Raw genomic sequence first — 20,466 nt, 5'->3', positions numbered from 1 at the left:
TTTTGGCAGAATTTAGATTCATTAATCCAAGAGGGCAAGAGAGTAAAAAACTGTGTTATAAAGACAAAATTACATTGTAATCACCTTGTGATACTGTCCTCTTGGTTCAATCCAAAATTGAAATGATTGTTTCTCATCCAAGTGAAAGATTCACCTGGAATTCAGAAACAAGATGTCCCCACTCCAAAATCACTTTAAGGACCTAATATATCATGACAGGAAACCACCTTCCACTTCATGGGGACAGGAGGAAAGTATGGAGGAGGAAAGAGAAGGCAGGGAATAGTCTAATGATTGGTACATTTTTCAGATGCGGAGTGTGTCAGAGACAGATTTCATTCCCTCTTCCCAATGAGGGAATTCACTTATCCCGCTTTATAGCTTTGCCTACATTTTTGCCTCCTCTTCTAATATTTTTCCCCCTTGAAATCTTTTCTGTCAAGTATTTTACTCTGTCCCAGAAAGATATCCTGACCTTTCGCGGTAGGAAGAAAGAAAACTGCAGAATTTGGTACTTTATCACATGGTTACTGCCACACCTCTTTAATTGAGTGAAGAAGGAATAAGAAACCAGCATCAGGAAGCATTATGTGACGAGTTTTCTAAATGTCAGCACTTGCATTCCCCAGACTTTTCAGCACTGGGAAGACTTAAAGGTAATTTGTCAGTGAGAAAGAACTGATCGAGAATTCACCCATGTAAATCGATGACCTTTTTGTCAAAAGGAAGTCTCTTAGCTAGTAAAGATGCAGCATGACTTGAAAAAGAACAAAATACTAATGGGCCAGTCTGAAGCTTATGAAGTATCTACTTGTAGATATAAAGATATGGTTCAAGAAATAATGGTCTGCAACCAGATTAAGAAGACTGGGTTTCATTTTGGGGCCTTGATATAGAGCTGTGAGATTTTATTAGGAGAGCTATCTGGAAAAGCTTGGTTCACCCTCAGCATCTAAATACATTAGCCAACCTTTTTATGTGTTCAGTAGATATGAATTCTACTTTCTCAAAAAGAAAAAATCAGGGCTGAGCATCTTTTAAATGGGATTTATAGCACTGTTCTACCATCTGGAAAAATTAATATATGTTAAGCATTCATTATTGCAGTAGCACTATTGCAATTAACCAGTTAGTGTTATATAAAAGGCCTTTTTAATAGCAATCTTCTGTACAAGAAAGATTCAAGCTTTGATCATGCCTCACAATGACTGCAGCTGTAGTATTCCTGACACCTGTTATCAGAATGTGTTTCTTCTCAAATATTATCTTAAATGTTTAGATGGCCTCAGAGTTGTGGTTTGTTCCAAACTGAGTAAAATGGAAATAAATTCTGAGTTCTGGAAGGAAAGAAAATATAAAATTGAGTAAGCACAGATTGCTTTCTGGGAGATATTTTATTTTCGTGAATTTTATTATCAAAGTATAAGGGATATAAAAAATAATATTATCACCAAATTAGCAGTAATTGCCTTTGATTCTGGCTTTTGGGCAACATAATTCTGAAGTCTCCTTTTTTAAAAGTCAGTGGATATAACTGTGAGAGAAAACTGTGAGAACAAGATTTGTTCTGATACAGAATAAAATATTCAAAATGGACAGAGAGCAGTTTCAAATCAAATCCGGTATTCGTTCAAGAACCAAGTGTTACTGAGTCATAGAGACAGAACATGTTTGATACACTTTCATAAACAGCACTATTTATCTAGACATGTGAACTCATAGCACAGTGTGAGACCCATTGTGGTGTTAATAGCAAAACTCAGTGAGTAGGACGAGAGCAATGAGATCTCAGCAGAGAGGGAGCCAGAAAATACCTCTTATTGCACTTTGGAAGAATGGTGTTGTGCTCCCAGGTAGGAATGGCTACTGAAAAAAAGAGATCCACTGTGTTTTCCATAAGTTATTCTCCAATGTTGTTTACCACTGTTTACTGTTAATGACTGGGAATATGCCTGTCATAGGAGCACAGAGAAGAGCACAAAGCCAAGATTTGCTTTAGGACAGAGAGGTGCTGCTGCTTGCATCTCTGCCTCAACTCATTGTTTTATAACTGCTGCCAGTAGATGTTTTGGCCCACCTTTTTTTCATAATTTAAAGATTGTTTTAGATGTGCAAATGCAGACACTATTAACCTTTTTATCTCTACCACTAGCAGCAGTTCACAGCTTTTGCCAAAAGTATGCTGAAAAAAGGCAATAGGCTCATGCATTGCCATGTTTTTCAAACTTTCACCATTATGTGCAGTTCTTACCTGTGCAATGCAGTATTTTTTAATTGGCTTTTTCCTGTTGCTTATAAAGTAATTTATATTAATGAATGTGCTTTTGCAACACCTGTCTGAGTCTGGAAAGTGCTAACATACCAAGATATCAAGTAACTTGCCAAAGATAACAATGGCTGTTTGTGTCAAAGCCAACTGTGATTACAAGCTGTACCTCATCCTCAGCCTTTCTTCCTAGCACACGAGTATTGTCAAATCATCTCTGTGTTCCAGTGCATCACACTTCATTTTCTCAGGCTAGTACTTCCTTTCTTTTGATGGTTGCCCTGAATACATAAAATGAGATGCCAAAGAAGAAAGTACTCAGACCAGATAGTGTGAAGCTTAGCAGAACTTTCACCAAAACAAACAACAACCAAAGTTTAAAAAAAAAACACAGAAAAATATGAACTCCCGCTCTCAACTGGCCTACAACTGACTGTAGAAGAGCTACTCCAATTTTTTTTTTTTTCCCCTTAGAAGGAAAACAAAGCAATGTACCAGCGGCAAAACACATTTTCCTGCCCCTTGGATTTAGCCCAGGGGAGCTTCCTGGGGCTGCCATTCCTGCCACCTTTCTGTGGGAGAAGAGCAGGCTTGGCATCATCCACCTCTTTGTCTGGCAGATGGCTTGGCTCCTTGCAAGGAGCTGTTCTTATATCAAAACCCCCCAGACTTATATAGAGACCTTTTTTTTTCCAATTTTATTAATATTTTTTCATATCCATCATAGATTTGTACACCCTAAAGACTTTGCTAACTATTTTGAAGCAATACATATTATAAGTAAACGTAAAATTGGTAGGGAATCATTATTCGCTGTAGCTCTTTATAAAGTGTATTAGAAATTGAAAATATCCCATTTACTGATATAGATAGCACCAGTTTGCATCTGCTTTTCACTTTCTGTGTGAATAGGTGTTGCATAAGGTTCAAGCCCATCATTTAGTCAAGAACCAAACTTATACATGTATTTTGATGTCATATGAAGCAATGTTCTTCTGTACTTACTCTTTTGACAAAATGGGAGGGAAAAAAGGCACAGAGCATTTCAGGTATGTCCATCCCCAGTGTGCCATGCATGAAGCCAATAGTTGAACAGGAGCCATTACATGAGGCTTTCATTCCCTGACTTTACCTGGGGCAATGACTCCTGGATAGTGATCTGGACACTGATGTGCCAGTTTTACTGTCTAGAACAGAAAATTGATCATGAGTGTTTCAGAACATGTTTCCCAGAGAGAGTTGCTGTAGTGTAAATGTCCTTTTTCTCTACTCTTCAGAGTGCATATTCACCACTATATAATGAAGAAAGTCATTATTGTCTCTGTTTTTGGATGTTTAAGCTGCTTCTGTTTCTTAGTGTTTGAGTATATCTCCTGATTTGCCTGAAGAATGGTGTGTGGTTGAGCCCATCTGCTTTACCCTATGGAGAAAGCAGAATATAGATGTTTAGTGGAAAGAGTTTCAGTTCCTCCTTTTTACAGCATCATTAGGAAGCTGTCGTTCTAATAATAATAATTCCCATTTGACATCATGGAGGTAAAAAGAAATCACTGCTGACATCAAAAATGAGGTGATATTTCAGCAGTATTATTTCACTGAAGATAAAATGGAAGTCTTTATTACTCCCAATGCTTTTAAAGAAAGCTGAGCAAGGCTTATACTGACCCTAAAGCTTATATACCTTAATGCACCTCTAACCAGTATGAAATAAGAAATTTTAATTTTTACTGCTGTATTTTTTGTCTGTTCCTCCTTAGAACCAAGAATTTTGTGCCTGCTTAAAGGAAAATTATCAGTATCTGAAAATAAGCATGGAGACCACAATTATCTTAATTTTCTCCATTACTTAAAATTTGTAAAAAATACTGCAAACAAATGAAAACACTAAGTCTATTACAAGAAGTGGTGATTTTCTTAAAATCTTCATATTGGAGTCTTTACTGAAAATTCTTATAAATTGCATAAAGAGGTCTGAGCTATGAAGAGGTGACCCTGAGGAGGGTTACAAGTTTTATTTCACTTTTTATGGATAAGTGTCTTATTCTCTCTGAACTTATTGTGCTCATTGCTGTGTGAAGAGCTTGCTATTAAAAGGACACAGACAAGGTCTGTTTCATCAGTGGTAAACAATGTTTTTCACTTTTATTTCTGATAACACATTAGACCCTCCCATTCCCCTTTATTTTACAGACATATTCAGTTATAATTCCTGTCTTTGTATGTTTTTCCATCCTAAACCAAGCAATATAGCACATCAGTGACTCTATCCAAATATAAATGGAAAAGAGTGTATCCTACTAGTATTTGACAATATTTCTAAAGTTTGACATCTATTCTTTTTCTACTGATTTGTTTGTTTGTTTTAGGGGATATTTATAGAGAACTATACACTGCATAAAATTAAAGCAATAGGATGCAAGGCTGGTGCATTCAAAACTGACAGTATTAGCCCCATCTAAAGGAAGTTCAAGAAATATGTATTCTTCCCATGGCTTTATTTTACAGAGTTGGTCACATACTTGCAAGTAGTGCAAGTCTCCTCTGTATGGCAAGAGAAACCTGTTCAAAATGTTTCAGTCTTTTCACAATCAAACTCAAGGAATTTTTGCAATTAAATATGTGGTGGGATCATCACATCATTTTGTTCCAGGCAAATATGTTGATAACATAACAGTCACAGCTCATCTGCTGTTGAGTTGCTGCTTCTCAGTTATTCTCAGAAATAAGATCTGAATTCTTAGAGGCATGAAAATATTTAATAGTGATAAGCCTTTTAAAAATCCAAATTAGTAGGTATCAGTTACAGTGAATTATTTAAATCTGAAATTAACTCTGCACTACCAATGTAAGCAAGCCTCGTTCTATGCACAAATAATTTGGGCATTTTCCCCAAGAATTTGTCATGCAGGAGCAAAATGCTCAATTTTATTTCATGTGAACTCAGTGGCCCCTTTCACTTTTGAAATATTTTGGAAGGTCTGAGGTATAAGAAATTCTCTTCTTGGAAACAGTTATCTCATTAGATTTTTCATTAATTTCTCCTTGCTGAAGAGCTCAGAAATGTATCATTTCTTCCTAAAAATCAGTGGCTTTCAGTTCTTGTGACCCTTTGCACTGTTATAAAGACTATGTTGGTTAATTCAGTCCAGCACTAGACGTAGCACTGTGCTTAGGAGATAGCTGAATGCAGAGCCCTGTTTCCCTCAGCTCTGGGCATCTCTGGGTCCAGCCTGGATCTCCCACAGTCATATGTCCAGGGTTAGGAATGGGGCACTGGACATAGCTTTTCCTGAAGAAGCAAGGAGCTGATTCTCAATACCCAAACATGCATTATGGGTTGTTTTCAGTCACTTTATAGTCATATGCATTCATAAATTTTTATATGGTTGGAAGATGCAGACTTTGATGGTACAAAGCTCACAGAAGAGCTTTAGATCATTGGAGCAACCACAGACAAAGTTTATGTTGACAATTTATCAGCTCTTCTCCGTCAAGGAAAATTGTTTTTTAGTGCCTGCCTATTAGCAATCACATGCATATTATGAAATTGAGTTTTGGGGAGGACAGCCTGCCATCTGTCTTTTCTGTCTTTTTTGCACAATGCATCATCCTAAAGTTAAAACTTTCTGTGCTTTAAAATGATATAAAATATGAGATGTCTATAATAGAGACACTTGGAAAGAAAAATGTACTAAGTAGAAATGTAAATCTTTATAGACTTTAGAAACAGGGAACTGCTGATGCTATACTTTATGTTTAGCTACAAATACCCTCCACATTTTCCACATGCCATAGTGCTGATAATTAATTAATATATATCTCAAGAAGAGTGAAAATCTTTCCTTCATAAACTCTCTGGTTAAGGGCAGTTTTTGTGTGAGTGAAATGGAACCGCAAATGCCTGTTATGGAGAAAGAAAAAGATGTGTGCAGTTTCCTTGTTGTGTTCTGATATGCTAAGATTTTATCAACAATATTGTTTTCCTGTAAAAATATCTGCCTCAGAGAAAATCTGCTGTGTAGCTGTCAGGATTACACCTCTTAGAATATACCTGTGGTGATTCTGTTAAATTGATAAAAACAGAACACTCTGCTGTGTAGAAGGATTGCTGAAAATATTCCGAAGCCCTTTCATGTGTAGCAGCACTTGTATGGCAGTACGTTTATTGTGCTATAAATTCCATCACTGATTTTGGCCATTTCAAATTGATTCTGCAGTAACTGTAAGTAATGAACCTTACAGACAGAGCCAAGGAAAAAAAAAAAAAACCCAAGCCAATAAACTTGTGCCTGTAGGAATACAAATTGTAGAGTTCATTTAGCCTCTGTTTTTATCAAATCATGCAGTGAATACCCCACAAAGCCAGAAAACATTTCCAGCAAAATATACAATGCCATAGTGCTGGCTTGCTTTAAATTTAGCCATGAAACCAGACAGTCAATAATCCAAAGTACATGTTTGTATGAGGTGTCCTGGGGATTTCACCTGAGATTTAAGGAAGGTGCTCCGCATAAGTAGATGAAAGTGGAGAAATTATAATAGAAGTGACTTAAACAGGATAATGAGCCAAATCCTGAACTGTGTTACATGGTCTAAGCAATACCAGGCACCACTGAATTTCACAGGGGTATAGATGGATGTGCAGTGAGCTACTAATGACTCACCAGGTCAAAGTATACAAAAATCTTCAAAATTTACATATGTTTCTAGCTTATTTCCCTTTCTTTACTGAAAAGTTCTACTGGGCTAACAAGATATTAATGATTCCATAAATTTTAACAGAGAATTAATGTGCTTGGTAAAAATTTCCATAGGAAAGTTTTAAAATCCATCTAAAAGATGCTGTTCTAAGGTTTTCATACTAGTTTTCTATAGGAAACCCACTGACCTTGATTTGTTAAATATTATGTACATTTTTCACAGTCTTTTAGATCATTTCAAGTCTCATTTTACAAATAGACCATAGATCTAGTCTCACTAAACCAGTGGGATGTGCAGGAGCTGTAAGTACAGATGAATGTGCGTATATGCTCTACTTTCAGTTGCTACATGAAGAGCTAACTTCAGATTTCAGCTCAAATGCAGAAAATATTAGTTTTCTTCCACAGAGCTTTCTTACCAACATTACAGGAGAGAGAAGAAAGCTCACATCTTATTTTCTGTACAAAAATAAATAAATGTCTGGGTTGGTTTCATACAAGCCCTGCAGCACTTCCATGCATCACAGCTTGCACGCTCATGTATCTTACAGTCTGCATTGCATGCTGAATTCATTCTGTGTGTCTTCTCATTCCTAACTGCATATTTTTCTGAACCTTTGTGCAGTCTGTGAGAGATATTAAATCCTCATTTTGAGATCAAAATGCTTGAGTCCATTCTACTCTTATATAGGCTACAAGATATTTGTTATCTAAGACATATTTCTTGCCTCTCTCCATAAAAAAAGTCTATTTTGTCAATTTGTCCACTTTACAGCAGCAGCCTAAGTGACACACAGAGGAAAAAAAGATGCAGAAACTGGGGCTTTCAGTTAAACACCAAGTATGGTGAAAGCCATAATAAAATAATGAGAGTAGGGAATGCTATTTTTCCTTTCACTCTGCTGGTTTGTGTTGCAATGAGGAACAGAGTGAGTGAGTCCAAAGTCTTGTGAATAGCCCCTGGTAACTAAGAGCAAAGAAATCTTGCTCATTATCTCTACTCTCTCCTGAATAAACATTTCAGCCACCAAAAATGAGTGTGACATGAAGGGCAAATGGATGGCTCTCATTCCAGATGAGAAACACTTGAAGCTGAGCAACCTGTAGGTTGTTGTAAAGGTGCAGATCCCGTGACCACTGGATGATGGGGTAGGAATACCATTTATTTCTGTGTGACCTAAGATTCATACTCTTAAATGAGAGATTCCCAGGCTTGCAGAGAGAAGTCCTAGGTGTTCAAGCTGACTTTTGGTTAGGATTGCAGTGTGTGAAAGAGAGCTGTCCTAATTTTTTCTGGTTATTTTATTGAATTACATAGAAAAACTCAGCCAATTATAAGGAAAGGTTCAGTGTGGATTGACAGATGGCATGCAACACCCCTACTGTATTTCATTTATAAATATGATTGATGTGGAGGTAATTTCTTGGTAACCGGTTTTTCCAAAAAAGTGTTCTTAGTGGTGAGTTAGTAAGAGAAAATTAATCTCTGCATGTTAAACTTGCCAACTTTCAAATTAATTGCATGAGAATGACAATCAATTAATAAATGTTAAGCAAACAACAGAAAATCAGTGAATTAAAAATTACTAAATTGATTCCAATGCAGATAAAGCAAGAGTCTGCCATAATTCTTTGGTGTAGATTCAAGAACACGAACCTTGTCTCATCAGTTTTTACTCCCCATTTATCCATGTTTAGCATTTAAAACAATGGTGGTTTATTATGATTTTTACAAATAAATTGCTATCTATAATCTAGCTTGCTGCATTAAGTGGATTATAGAAACAAATCATAGATAGTGGTCCATTTGTAGCTGTCAAGGAGAAGGTCAGAGCTTTGCAAAGACCATCCATCTCCAAGTGGATAAAAGTTTTTTCTTCAAAGAGAAATCTCATCCCTTGTGTGGATGGACTTTGTCTACTAATGACAGTACATGTGGCTGCTCCTCTGGAAGGGCTGTCATGGTGTGGCCCAGCCTTCTTCTGCAGTCCAAGTCTCTGTAAAGCCACTTTTGGGCTTGGGGTTTGCAGTTTCAATGCTATTTTCTTTATCAGGAGCATGTGAAGTGTATTTAAAACTGTTCAAATTAACACTGAGAACAGTCAGAGAACTACTGACATTAGATCTTGGCAGACAGACATACCAGAAGAATTTTGCCTCCCCTCTTATGATCATTCCATTTCGTCATCTGGATGTGGAAGCATTACTATTCACCTGCAGAAGCTTTTCTGAAATTTGCAGTTGTAATTTTATAAAATCAGCTCATATTCCTTACTATTTTTCCCTTTATACTGAACATTTTTCAATTTTCAATTTTTCAATAAGTTTCATTGGTGTAAGGAAAGTGAAAGCATATTAATAATTATGGAAATTCATCTTTTTTTGCCTGTCTTCACTTTTCCTTTTGTCACAGTTGTGGTATTCTGCAGGAAAGTCCACGCATTCTGTTGTCCAAGATCTTTGGGTAGACCCTGTGTGCTTGTATACAGCTAGCAAAAAATTGGGCCATGCTAGGGGAAAGCATGCAAGCATTAAAATAAGCAGAGGAAGCTTAGCATTAAAGACATTTGAATAATAGTCCTCAGCCCTCTCCATTGTGTGTCCCTGCTTTACTATGTGCAAAAATCAGATCTTTCTACCCATTTAGCCACAAAATTAGGAAGAGTAAATGTAATTTTTTTTATTATTAACTTCAGAATGAGCTCTGGGGCTGCAACCACAGGTGGAGAGCTTGAGCAGAGCATAAACATTCCTGTCTTAATCAAGGTTGACTTGGGGAATCCATTTCTGTCTTTACAGACAACAGCATTTTCTATATCTTTTTCTCTGTGTGTGGGAAAATACATTAATATCAGATATTTTGTTTTATCTAGTCCTTTCTTACTTATCAAGTCCTTGCAGAGAATCACCTAAGGTAATTGTTGGGCTGCTAAGAACTACATCAAACAAAACAGTAGGGGAAAAAAAAGACTAAAAGAACCTCTTTATTTCTCCCTGCAAAGAAAGAAATAAAGAAACTACATCTGAAGTATACTTATTTTTAGTTGTCTTTAGTGCAACAGAATTTGGTTGCCTGACATACAGAGCTGAAACTAACTTTTTTAAACAACATTTTCACCTTTTCTGTTGCAGAATGATGCAGCCATTTTCCACCATCTCCCAATACTCTGATAAACTGCATTGGAACCAATGCAACAAAAGTCCTTTTTTAGGTTTAAATTTCACTGCTGGCAAAAGCAACAGAATTCTGGAATAGTGAATTTCAAGAGAGTTTGCTCATGGGCAGGGACAACTATTCCTTTACTGAAACCCTGCACACTTCAATAGCTAAATGCTTTCAACTTTTTTTAAACAGTATTAAGGAAAAAATATCCTCAAGGCATTATTTTTAAAGGGAACTTCAAACATTCCATGAAGAAAAAAAAATGCAACATATTTGAACACCGAGGGATTTGAAGTGGCAAATCTGTTAAAGTGAACTGATCTTTTGAGTTTCAGGGTTAAATAAGTATTGACCACAAATTAGCGATGCAGACTACTGAAAATTCTGAGACATTTCAAATTCCTAGCTTGACCAGCAGTAGCCAGATTCCATAAGAAATCATTTTTAAATAAGTTAATTATGTTAGCTCGATTTTAAATTAACTATGTTTCATTTTTTCCTCTGAGTTCAACAAAATCCATTATAACATTTACAAGAAGTCCAAGAATATCCAAGGTTCTTAATCTTTTTTACTGCATAGACTTAATTCTGCAATAACTCAATATTAAAAATTTTAGAGTTTATATTTTAAAGCAGCTGTGAAGGAAACAGATATGCAAGGGTAAATCTGCTCATCTTGAATCCTTCTGCAAATGGTCTGCTCTGGAGGTCATATCAAAGAGATTCTTTTTCCAGCTTAAACCTGTCCTTTCTAAATAGATCTCAACCTGATCTCATTTAATGCATTGATGTCTGGTTTCTAAGTCATTATATTTGCTGTATTACATATCAAAAGGACTCTTGAGAAATTCCCCCGAATTGATAATTCTAATTTCTTATGTATAGCTGCTCTATATTCACTCTGAGGACAGCTGTATTGTATGCTAAACCACGAATTGTAAAAATTGATCCCTTTGTATGTAGGTTTGTATTAAATTGAGATACTCTATTTTTTTCCTGTTTGTTGCCACACATGGGTTCCTGGTGTCAGTTTGTATTTGGCTGTTTGAGCATATTAAAGTTTTGCTAGTGCTTATGATGTTCTTGCCAAGAGCGCTCTTGCAGCAATCTGCACTAGAACAGTCTTTGTGCCAATTACTTCAAAAAGTATTCAGTTATAAACCCAGTTTTTATGTCTACTTTTTCAGGTTGCTGTGTGTTGATTTCGTCTGGTTTCTTTTTTTTTTTTCCATTTTTTAATGTTGATCTTCAAATGCTTTTAAGTTTTGCATTATGAAAAGACAATACAGTGTTGATAGAGTTGTTAATAAGATATTTATTAAAGGTTCAAAGGTATTAAAATTAAACCTAATAATTTAAATTAATAATACTGCATGTATTTAAGGGATGCTGTTTAAAAGTGGAAAGTTTGGAGTTCTTATTGCAGGGACTTATTATGAAAATGGAAACCTTTGCAGTGACATAAAGCAAAATAACTGAAAAATTATAATGTGCTGAACTGAAAAAATGTAATTATAAACTCAACACAATATTTCTTGAGTTTATATTATAAACTTGATTTCAGGAGTGTCAGCTCTACAACATCTTTTGTTTAGAGAAAAGCAGCTTGCTAATCCATTGCAATTAATTAAAAATCCCAACACATGAAAGGATGTCCTATCATTAACATATTTTACAATACAAATGTGCTTTTGGAAGGACAGAATTGATCATGCAACTTCTACTCCTGCAAGAGTGTATCCTACTAGTATTTGACAATATACAATTGTCAAATTGTATATTGTACAATGTACACCAGTGTACATTGTACACTGCAATGTACACCAGTGCAAGACTGGACCTCAGAATTCTAACATGAGAACCATCATGGCAATAAAGACAGATATGTGCCCATAGACAGCACAGAACACTGTGCTACGCTGTACTGAAGAGGAACTGCTTATCTAGTATCCCAAATTAAAAAAAAATTAAAAAAAAAAAAAAGAAATGTGTCATATAGCAGAATGAAAAAGCCATAAGTTTAGGATCTAATAATGTTAATCTTAAGGAACCATAAATACTTGAGGAACCTCTGATCTGCTGTTAATTTCCCAGTCTGTTAAGATTTGATATCTCTTGAAAAACATTTGTGCACTCTTGAAAATGCTTTTGTTTTGTTTTTTGAATTACAGCTTCAGGAGCTGTTTATCATACAACAGTCTTCCATTATTCTCACAGAGTATTCTTATGATAGCCTTAGCCTAGCCAATGTAACTTGGGCAATCTCATGTTCTTGTTTTACCTTCACTCTTTTTTGGAGAGTTAGAAAGCTGTCCCCATTCCCTTCTCTTTAGTTTATTATCCAAACAGAGGTAAGTGGGAGATAAACCTTCTGCATCCTGAGGCTGAAGAACAAGCAGTTTGTTGCATGCATGCTCAAAACAGTAACTTTAGCACAGAAGAGATCTGTTCCCTGTAGTGTACTTGAATGAAAGTGACTGTGGCTATTGTGCTTGCTGCTGATCTCAACATTCCCCATATGCAATCAATAATATTCTACTCAGATCATTAGGGATTGAGCAAGTGCTTTGAACTGAGCCTACAACACTGGGTTGTTTCTCACATGATGCTTGTCTTTAAGCACCAATAAGTTTGAGGTCTCATAAGGATACTTTTTTTTTAAAACCCTTAGGATTAGCTAAATTCTGCCTGTGACTATTTAAAGCAGTAGAATAGCTTTTGAATCTTATTATTTGAGGGAGTGATAACAGAGGAAAGATGGGAAAAGCCTAAAATGTCTCCAAAAAACTAGTATTGACTTTTTAGCAATAAAATACATCCTGAGACCAAATATGCTGTTTAAATGTAAATACCATTTCCATTTTCAGACTGTCTTTTGCAGGTGTATTTGAAGGGATTTAAAATATACTTGTAGATGGGAAAGAGGCTATTGACCTTGAAACTATGTATGTGTTAGGAATAATGTTCCCCCTTCTTGAAATCCGACTCATATTCTTTGAATGGGTGCTCAAGACCACAACTCTGAACAGTGGTTTCACATGGCATTCATTGCCTAACTCAATCAAGACCGACTGCAAAGCTGTTTCTCAGGAATCATAGACTATTGCCTTGTCTTATTTTCATCCACCATGGCTCTGAATGTAACAGTGACAGCTGCACTAAGTACTACTTTTCTTTGTTCTGGTGCAGACTTGATATAACAGGACAAGGTTGGTGTGTAGACACAATGAAGAAATCTATACTGAAGTTCAGGTTGATAGACATGGTTATATTTTTATGTCAGAAAAGGAAAAGCTTTCAGATGTCATAGTGTAAATTCCCAATGTGACACTGGGCTCTTTGGAAATTCTGCTTCCAAATATTCACTCTCACTTTAGAAATCACCTGAAACCATGTAGGAACTCATTACCTTGCAGAGTGTTAAAACATTTGGCTCACTGGTGTCACAGACAGGTTTTGAGATGCATGAATCAGTGAGTGAAGGAGCACACAACTCTTTGAAAGAAAAATGAGAGAATATGGGTATAGTTTATAAGATATTTCTTTGGCCAATTTCATCAGTTTAAATTGGCTGTGTTTAAAGATTTAGGTGTTGATTTTGGAAGTATAAAATAACATCTTTGAGAGACCAAAACAAATATATACATATATATATATATCCTTCAGAAACAGTTGTTTCTATAAAGGGGGATAAATGCGTGTGTGAGTTGTTTATAAAATAGTTAAATACCTAGGGGCACACACTAAATACATTCGGATGTTTTTGTGATTGTTTTCTAAAAAAGTTATTCTACACAATAATTTTAAGACTTCAAATGTAATGTCTCACTAAATAAGCTGGGGGACAACTTCTGCCAGTGCTGTGGTTTCATACACACAATAAACTGGCATAATCATTTACACAGAGAACAAAAGAAGTAGTTTACAAATTTGTTTCAAATTGAAGTTTAAGTTTTGAAGCATACAGAGACATTTGAAAGGTGAAATTCACAGATTTTTCATGCTTACAGGTTTTTATAGCCTCTGGTAATGCATGTCCTTACTCTGACATCACATGTATGTGAAAAAATGGATGTAATATTTAAAGATATCTTTTGACAAAGAAAGTATTTCCATCTTCAGAGGTGAGATTAACTTTAAAGGATGATGAGCAGGTTCCAGATGTGTTTTTCGATTGTTGGGCTTTACTTTCCTTAAGTATTGACAGAGGGAAGGTTTTATCAAGGTCTTTGTGATGTGCTTGTTTATAATGAGTAGACATTAGTAGAGCAGATCTAAGTGCATATCACTAACAGATGACTAAAGAGAGCATATGGCAGGGAAAAGAAATATATATTTGTCCAACCAATGTGGCTTGTTAACACTCCCACACTCATAAACCCATGTGTTTACATGTACTTACAATATTTTGCAAATCCATTTTCTAATCAGCTAAAAATAAAAGCCAAATAATTTTTTTTTTCCAATATTGGAGTGTTAGGCAAAGTTGATTTAGATTTTTTTGTTTTAAACAAAGCAATTAAGCAGTACAGAAGATTTTTGCAGTATTTGTTTTGCTTCAGCATAATGTCTTTACAGTATAAGTGTTATTTTCATTTCTCAGTGTTAAAAGTTCTGGTTTTGAAAAATGTTGGTTTTGCAAAATGTTTTTTCTTCACCCACCTGCCTATCCAAGGTTATACTACAAGCAATAATATAGATCAAAATAGCCTAAGCAAAATTCTGGTCTCGATCAGGTCACATGATTTATTTCAACCATAAGATTTCCCTGGGCTTCTATAGTGTGAATCATAGAATCACAGTTACACCTACTAATAAACAGTTTGTAAGCAAAGAAGTCTTTGGACAGTTAACCCAGTCCAGCTCCCAGCAATATAGAAAAGGAGTCTTTTCATTAATTTAATTTAGAAGGTAGATGAAGAAATGATGGGGAAATCTGTACAGCTCTTGACATACAAAGTTTCTGATGATCCTTTGATCAGGAGTGTAGCATTCACCCACCTTTTTGTAATAGAACACAGTATCACTGTCTTCTCTTGCTGTGACATCTAAATGTGCCTGTCTATTCATACAGCATTAGTAGAAAGAAGATAAAGATTGATTAGGAAGGAAGCATTTATAAAGGGAACTGTACAGAAGAGCTGAGTTTACTTTTTATTTTCAGTAAATTCCCAGCAAATTCTTGTTATATATTTACATCTGGAGCCAACTATTGTCCTTCATAAAGCAGTTTATTGTTGCAATTTAGCTTCATTAAAGTCATAATACTGCTTTAGGATATGATAGACTAGTGCTGTGGGATTGAATTATAAAAAGATTAATTTTAGCTACGGGAGATAATTGACCCTATAATTCCTATCACCCCTAATCCCAGTTCAAATGAACCAGTGTTAAAAGTGGCAGTACTCACAATATAGACAAGGTCATGACAGTTAGAATTGTTTTTTACTACCAATTAGATTTTCCCACTTGGTGCATTTGACTAATGTTGTCATAGAAAGGGATGTCAAGCATGGAAATACAGTTTCTTTAGAGGCACACAGGCACTGGAACTGATGGGTAGTTTGCTGTACATTTCCCAGTGTGCAGAATTAAAATCCTAAAATTTTGCTTCACATGGGAATTCAGAACATGTTTTGATCCATGATGGAATTAGGAACATGCTAAATAATTTGAATCTGGAAGCAAATTCTCTTGAAATTCAACAATGTTAACATATGGTGGTTCTAGCAGGTTTGGAACTGTCTCTTGGGCAATACTACATCTGAAGTGTATTTCAGATGAAGAATCAGAAAAAAAGTGAGGTACTGCCTGAATAGAGAGTTGTTCAAAAACAAATAATTTCGATATTTCGCTGCCAATGACATAAAGGTTTACAAAAATACAAAGATATATATATGATATAGCTTAAAAATTCCCTGAAGTGTTCGTGCCAACTTCAAACATACTAGCATAAGGACTCTTATGAAAAAACAACAGAAAAATGATACTTTTGCATGACACGTTCAGGATAAGATAAATTTTCACATTCTTACCAGTTATCCATCAGCATTTTTCCAAGCATTTACAGATTTGAGTTTTGCATAAGCTGAAACTGCATGATAAAAAGAGACAGATAATGATAAAAAGCAGATGTATATGCAAGCCTAGCTTGAAGGAGCAAAATATACTATTACTGCCCCTCCTGTGAAGTTAATCCTATTTCTTTTAGCTATTTCTTCATTAGTTAATGAGGTTTTAAGAAAAAGAAATAATTAAAGTGGGTTTGAAATGCTGTTTTTGCATCTTTGCCTTTAGGAACTTTTTCAAATATTCATAGAATAGCTTGCCCTTAAAAGGTGCAAGTTTAGGCAACAGTTACTTTAAACACGGGTGGTCAGAAACCTGTAACTGAAATGGCCTTACACAGCAGCTAATCACTTCCCTCATTCAGATTCACCACACTGGCTAGGCTCGAAATGTGCAATAGTTGTGAAAGGATATGTTTTAATGATTAGGTTAAAAAAAAAAAAAAACCACATTTCAAGTCTTACATCATAGATTTATTAGCATGAATTGGATTTGAATTTGGATGCACTTTGTGATTTGCAATCTTAAAAATGACAAATTTTCTTCTTTCTCACTTTCTATTATCAATCTCAGATCAGAAGTAAGGGGTTTGTCTTCTATCTTTGTGAGATGAGTATCAGTGCACTTTTTACCCCATTTTTGTCACCTCCTCCTGTGACCCAGGAATCGACCAACTTCTCTGTTGACCTCTGGGTAGGGAGTCTAGGATGACAGAGAAAGGGGCCCTCATCTCCTGGAAGTGTTCTCTTAATGTTGATGTTGTACCACATTGTGAGGATGAAAATCTGTGACAGCCTACAACTGGCAATTCTTGTGCCTCTCTTATCCATGAGTACAGGAACTGTAGTTTGCATTTTCAGTTCAATATGCTGTATTTATATTATTTTACTGGAAAAAAACAACCCCTTTATTTATATACAGAACTCCTGAAGGAGTGAAACTGGAAGTGGTGAATTATTCTTTTCCCAGAGTTTCAGTTTACTCTATTTCAGGGAGCATTCTTAGAAGGGGGATACAGTTCTTTTGGATGCTATTGGATCTGAGCATCTCCTGGTATTTTCTTGTTGCATATGGAAGAAAACTGCCACCCCCAGAGCTTTCCATACATGCCTAGTGCACTAAGCAAAGGCCTTACATGTATACCAACTATTTAAATGTTTTACTGTGGATGCAGAAAGACCATCCTGCACCTGAGCTCACAGATGACCTGTAGGCTGTTGCTTCTCAATTTGCCAACCACAAAGAAGAAATTCAAGGCAGTGAACAGTGTTTCCATGGTGTAGGTGGCAACCAACTCAATGAAATCCATTATGTTTCAAAACTGCTGGTCTTTCTTATGTCATATTCAATTTCCAAATATTGTTAAGTGGTTACTTTATTAATTTCCAGCTACATTATTTCAGTTTTATCCCACTCTCTTTGTTGAATTTCTACTTTATTGTTGTTGTATTCCTTCTTTATGTAACAACCACCACAGCAAAAATCAACACCACAGTAGTTCTTAGGTTTTTGATGAATGTGGAGTGTTTGCCTGTTATGTTCTTTTTGCCATGAGGACATATAGGGCATGTTGACAGCCAATATTAATAAGCTTAACAATGATACTGGCAGTTACTTAGTACAATTTTAGGCAGTGTTAATTGATCTGTAGGGAATAGTAAAGCTATCCTTTAAAAAAAACTGATGTCACAGTTGCATTCAGAATTCACTGGTATTTTTAATTGGTTTTGTTTTCCAGGTGATTCATATAACAGGCCGGTTACGTCTGAGAGTATCACTGTCACATGGACGGACAGTGCCCAGCCAAATCATGGGACTTGTTGTCGTTGCTCATGCTTTGCCACCTCCTACAATTAATGAAGTCAGGATTGACTGCCACATGTTTGTCACTCGTGTGAATATGGACCTCAATATCATTTACTGTGAAAATAGGTATGGCCTTTAGATCCCTTCTTTGGTTTAGTTGCTTGTATTCTTTGTTCCATGGGCTTGGCAAGAAGTTTTGAAATTTTTGACTCTTGCAATGTCATCCTGGTGTTGTAGGAGAGCGTTGAATTCACTCTCATCATCACTACCTTCATTTTTATTACATCCTTAGAAGATAAAGGTAAATTTAAAACCGTAATTTGCAGGATGTCTTCTGAAACAGGGGAAGATACACCAGGAAATACTCCTCTAAGCTTTCTCTGCTTTTTACAGTCTTTCACTGTCCCTCTCACAGGCAAGATTTGGGACTAGACAGACGTTGATCTGACCTGTATGCCTGTCCTTATGCTCCTCCATCCTCCCCTCCACAAGTTTTTCTGTATGAAGTTTTAAAGTTTTCCATTTTTGAACTAATTTGCAGATTACAGCTATCATGCTCAGTGTTTAATGGAACAGAAGCACAGATGGCCTAGATAGTAGGCTAGAGAGGTGGGATCTGTTGCAGTTAGAGGTGGGAAAACTGTAGAATAAAATTGGTTAAGGGCATACTGGGAAAGACAGCAGTGAAATGGGAACAGGTGATGAAGAGCTGGTTGGGGGGGCTGTGTTCTACATGATAGTGATGAGTGAAATGGGAAGGTGAAAGAGAGGATTTAAATTCAGCTCCTGCTCCCTGGGGGCTGGGTGCCCGTGGCACCAGGGGCTCCGCGTGGCGACCTGCGAGGGCAGGAGATGGCAGCCAGGGCCCTGTGTCCTGGAGGGGAGCTGGACAGCTGGGGGGCACAGGGGCAGCTCCAGCCCCTGGCACGGGGCATCTCCTGAGGCTGGGGTCAGGTCAGGAGGGCGATGGCCAGGCAGGGCTGTGGGGAGCTGGGCACTGACAGGGGCTACCATGGGGGCCTGGGCTGTGCATGGGGCAGGGGAAAGCCTGGAAATCAGAGGGGTGAGCAAGACCATTAAGACCTCAGAGTCCTGATTTTGAAAAATCAAAACATAATCCAGGGAATACGTATTTAGAGCAGAGTAAAAATATCTGAGAAGGAAATTACATATAATAAGTTTGGGTCCATTGATGGAAGTCCGAGGTATGGGGAAAAGGTTGGAAAGGAAGAAGGAAGGTAATGCAGCCAAAAGAAATTTTGTGAAGGGGACATCATCAAAAAGTGGAAGAAACAAGGTGACTACTGCAAGTTTTTCTTATGACAGCAGTGATGGCACATTATAAATTGAGTGGAAGCTCTCTGATATGAGAAATCATAATTGCTCAATTATAGTGGAATACCTGTGATCAGGATAGCACATCAATAGAAACTTTTATTAAAAAGGATTAACAACTGTTTTGTTGAATCAGGATCTTAAACAACTTAAAATAATCTTGGATTTCAGTTATGAGGTTGTCTTTGCTGCCACATTGCTGCACTGCTGCAATAGTTTTTTTAAAAAATATTACTTGACTATTAGAACACTTCATCTACACTTCCAAAGCATTTTCTAAAAGTGAATATATTATTCTCATTTTTAAGCTTGGAAAAACTGCTTCATGGAAAATGGCTTGCACAAGGCCACAGAAAAAGTGGACAATGGCATTAAAGCTTGGGCTTTTTGCCTGACACTCTACCCAGTGAGTGTCCAGATGCTGTATAATCTGGCAGCTGGCAAAAGAGCTCTGGGTGTTAGGAATAGGATCTAGAACAAAACTTTTCCCTAAGTCTTTGATTTCACTGTGACCTACCTAGGTAGTAATGGAAGGCTGCTACCACTGCAGAGTGTTTCAAAGGCCTCTGTGAAGTCAGTTGCTGGTATCTATCCAGTTCCTAATGAACAAATTCCCTTTTAACAAAATCACCTGCACTTACTGCTGCCTTTATTGGCAACCTCCATAAAAAAAAAGCCAGGAATCAAATAGATGTGAAAAATGAACTGTTCCATCAGGTCAAGAATGATATGAACTTTTAGGCCAAGTTAGGAAGATTTATGCTTTCTCTGCTGTGAGTTTGGCATTTTTATGAGCCCTAAATTGTATATGTGGGATTTTTTTAATTAAACATTTTTCTCAAACCTTCCCTTTATATTCATGTAGCAATAAAACTTTGAAATGCCTGAGAAAGACATCACTGAAAACTGTAAAATTCATCCAGTGAGGTGCACTGATTGGTAATCACATAGGAAGGGCTGATAAGACACGGTAAACTGTGGTAAGACAGCAAGAAAATGTTGAGTTTATTAATGTTTTTCAATTTTTAAGCTGAAGGCAACATTATAAAGCAACTTTTCATTGTTATGGATTTTATCTCATGGTAATGCAGAATGCATATAGTGGTACTTGAATGTATGCTACAATA

The 20,466-nt window shown here is 36.4% G+C and overlaps 1 protein-coding gene across 2 annotated transcripts in view; it reads left to right on the top strand.

Moving 5' to 3' along the window:
- Window positions 1–20,466, top strand: part of NPAS3 (neuronal PAS domain protein 3) — a 597,540-nt gene that overhangs the window by 548,460 nt on the left and 28,614 nt on the right. For both annotated transcript variants that reach the window (XM_053946205.1, XM_053946206.1), the window contains one exon: window positions 17,937–18,130. In XM_053946205.1, coding sequence (XP_053802180.1) covers window positions 17,937–18,130 — 194 coding nt within the window. The remainder of the gene's footprint in view (window positions 1–17,936; window positions 18,131–20,466) is intronic.

This window comes from Vidua chalybeata, chromosome 6 (assembly GCF_026979565.1).
Source record: "Vidua chalybeata isolate OUT-0048 chromosome 6, bVidCha1 merged haplotype, whole genome shotgun sequence".
NCBI lineage: Eukaryota > Metazoa > Chordata > Aves > Passeriformes > Viduidae > Vidua > Vidua chalybeata.
This window is presented reverse-complemented; position numbering and strand designations above follow the sequence as displayed.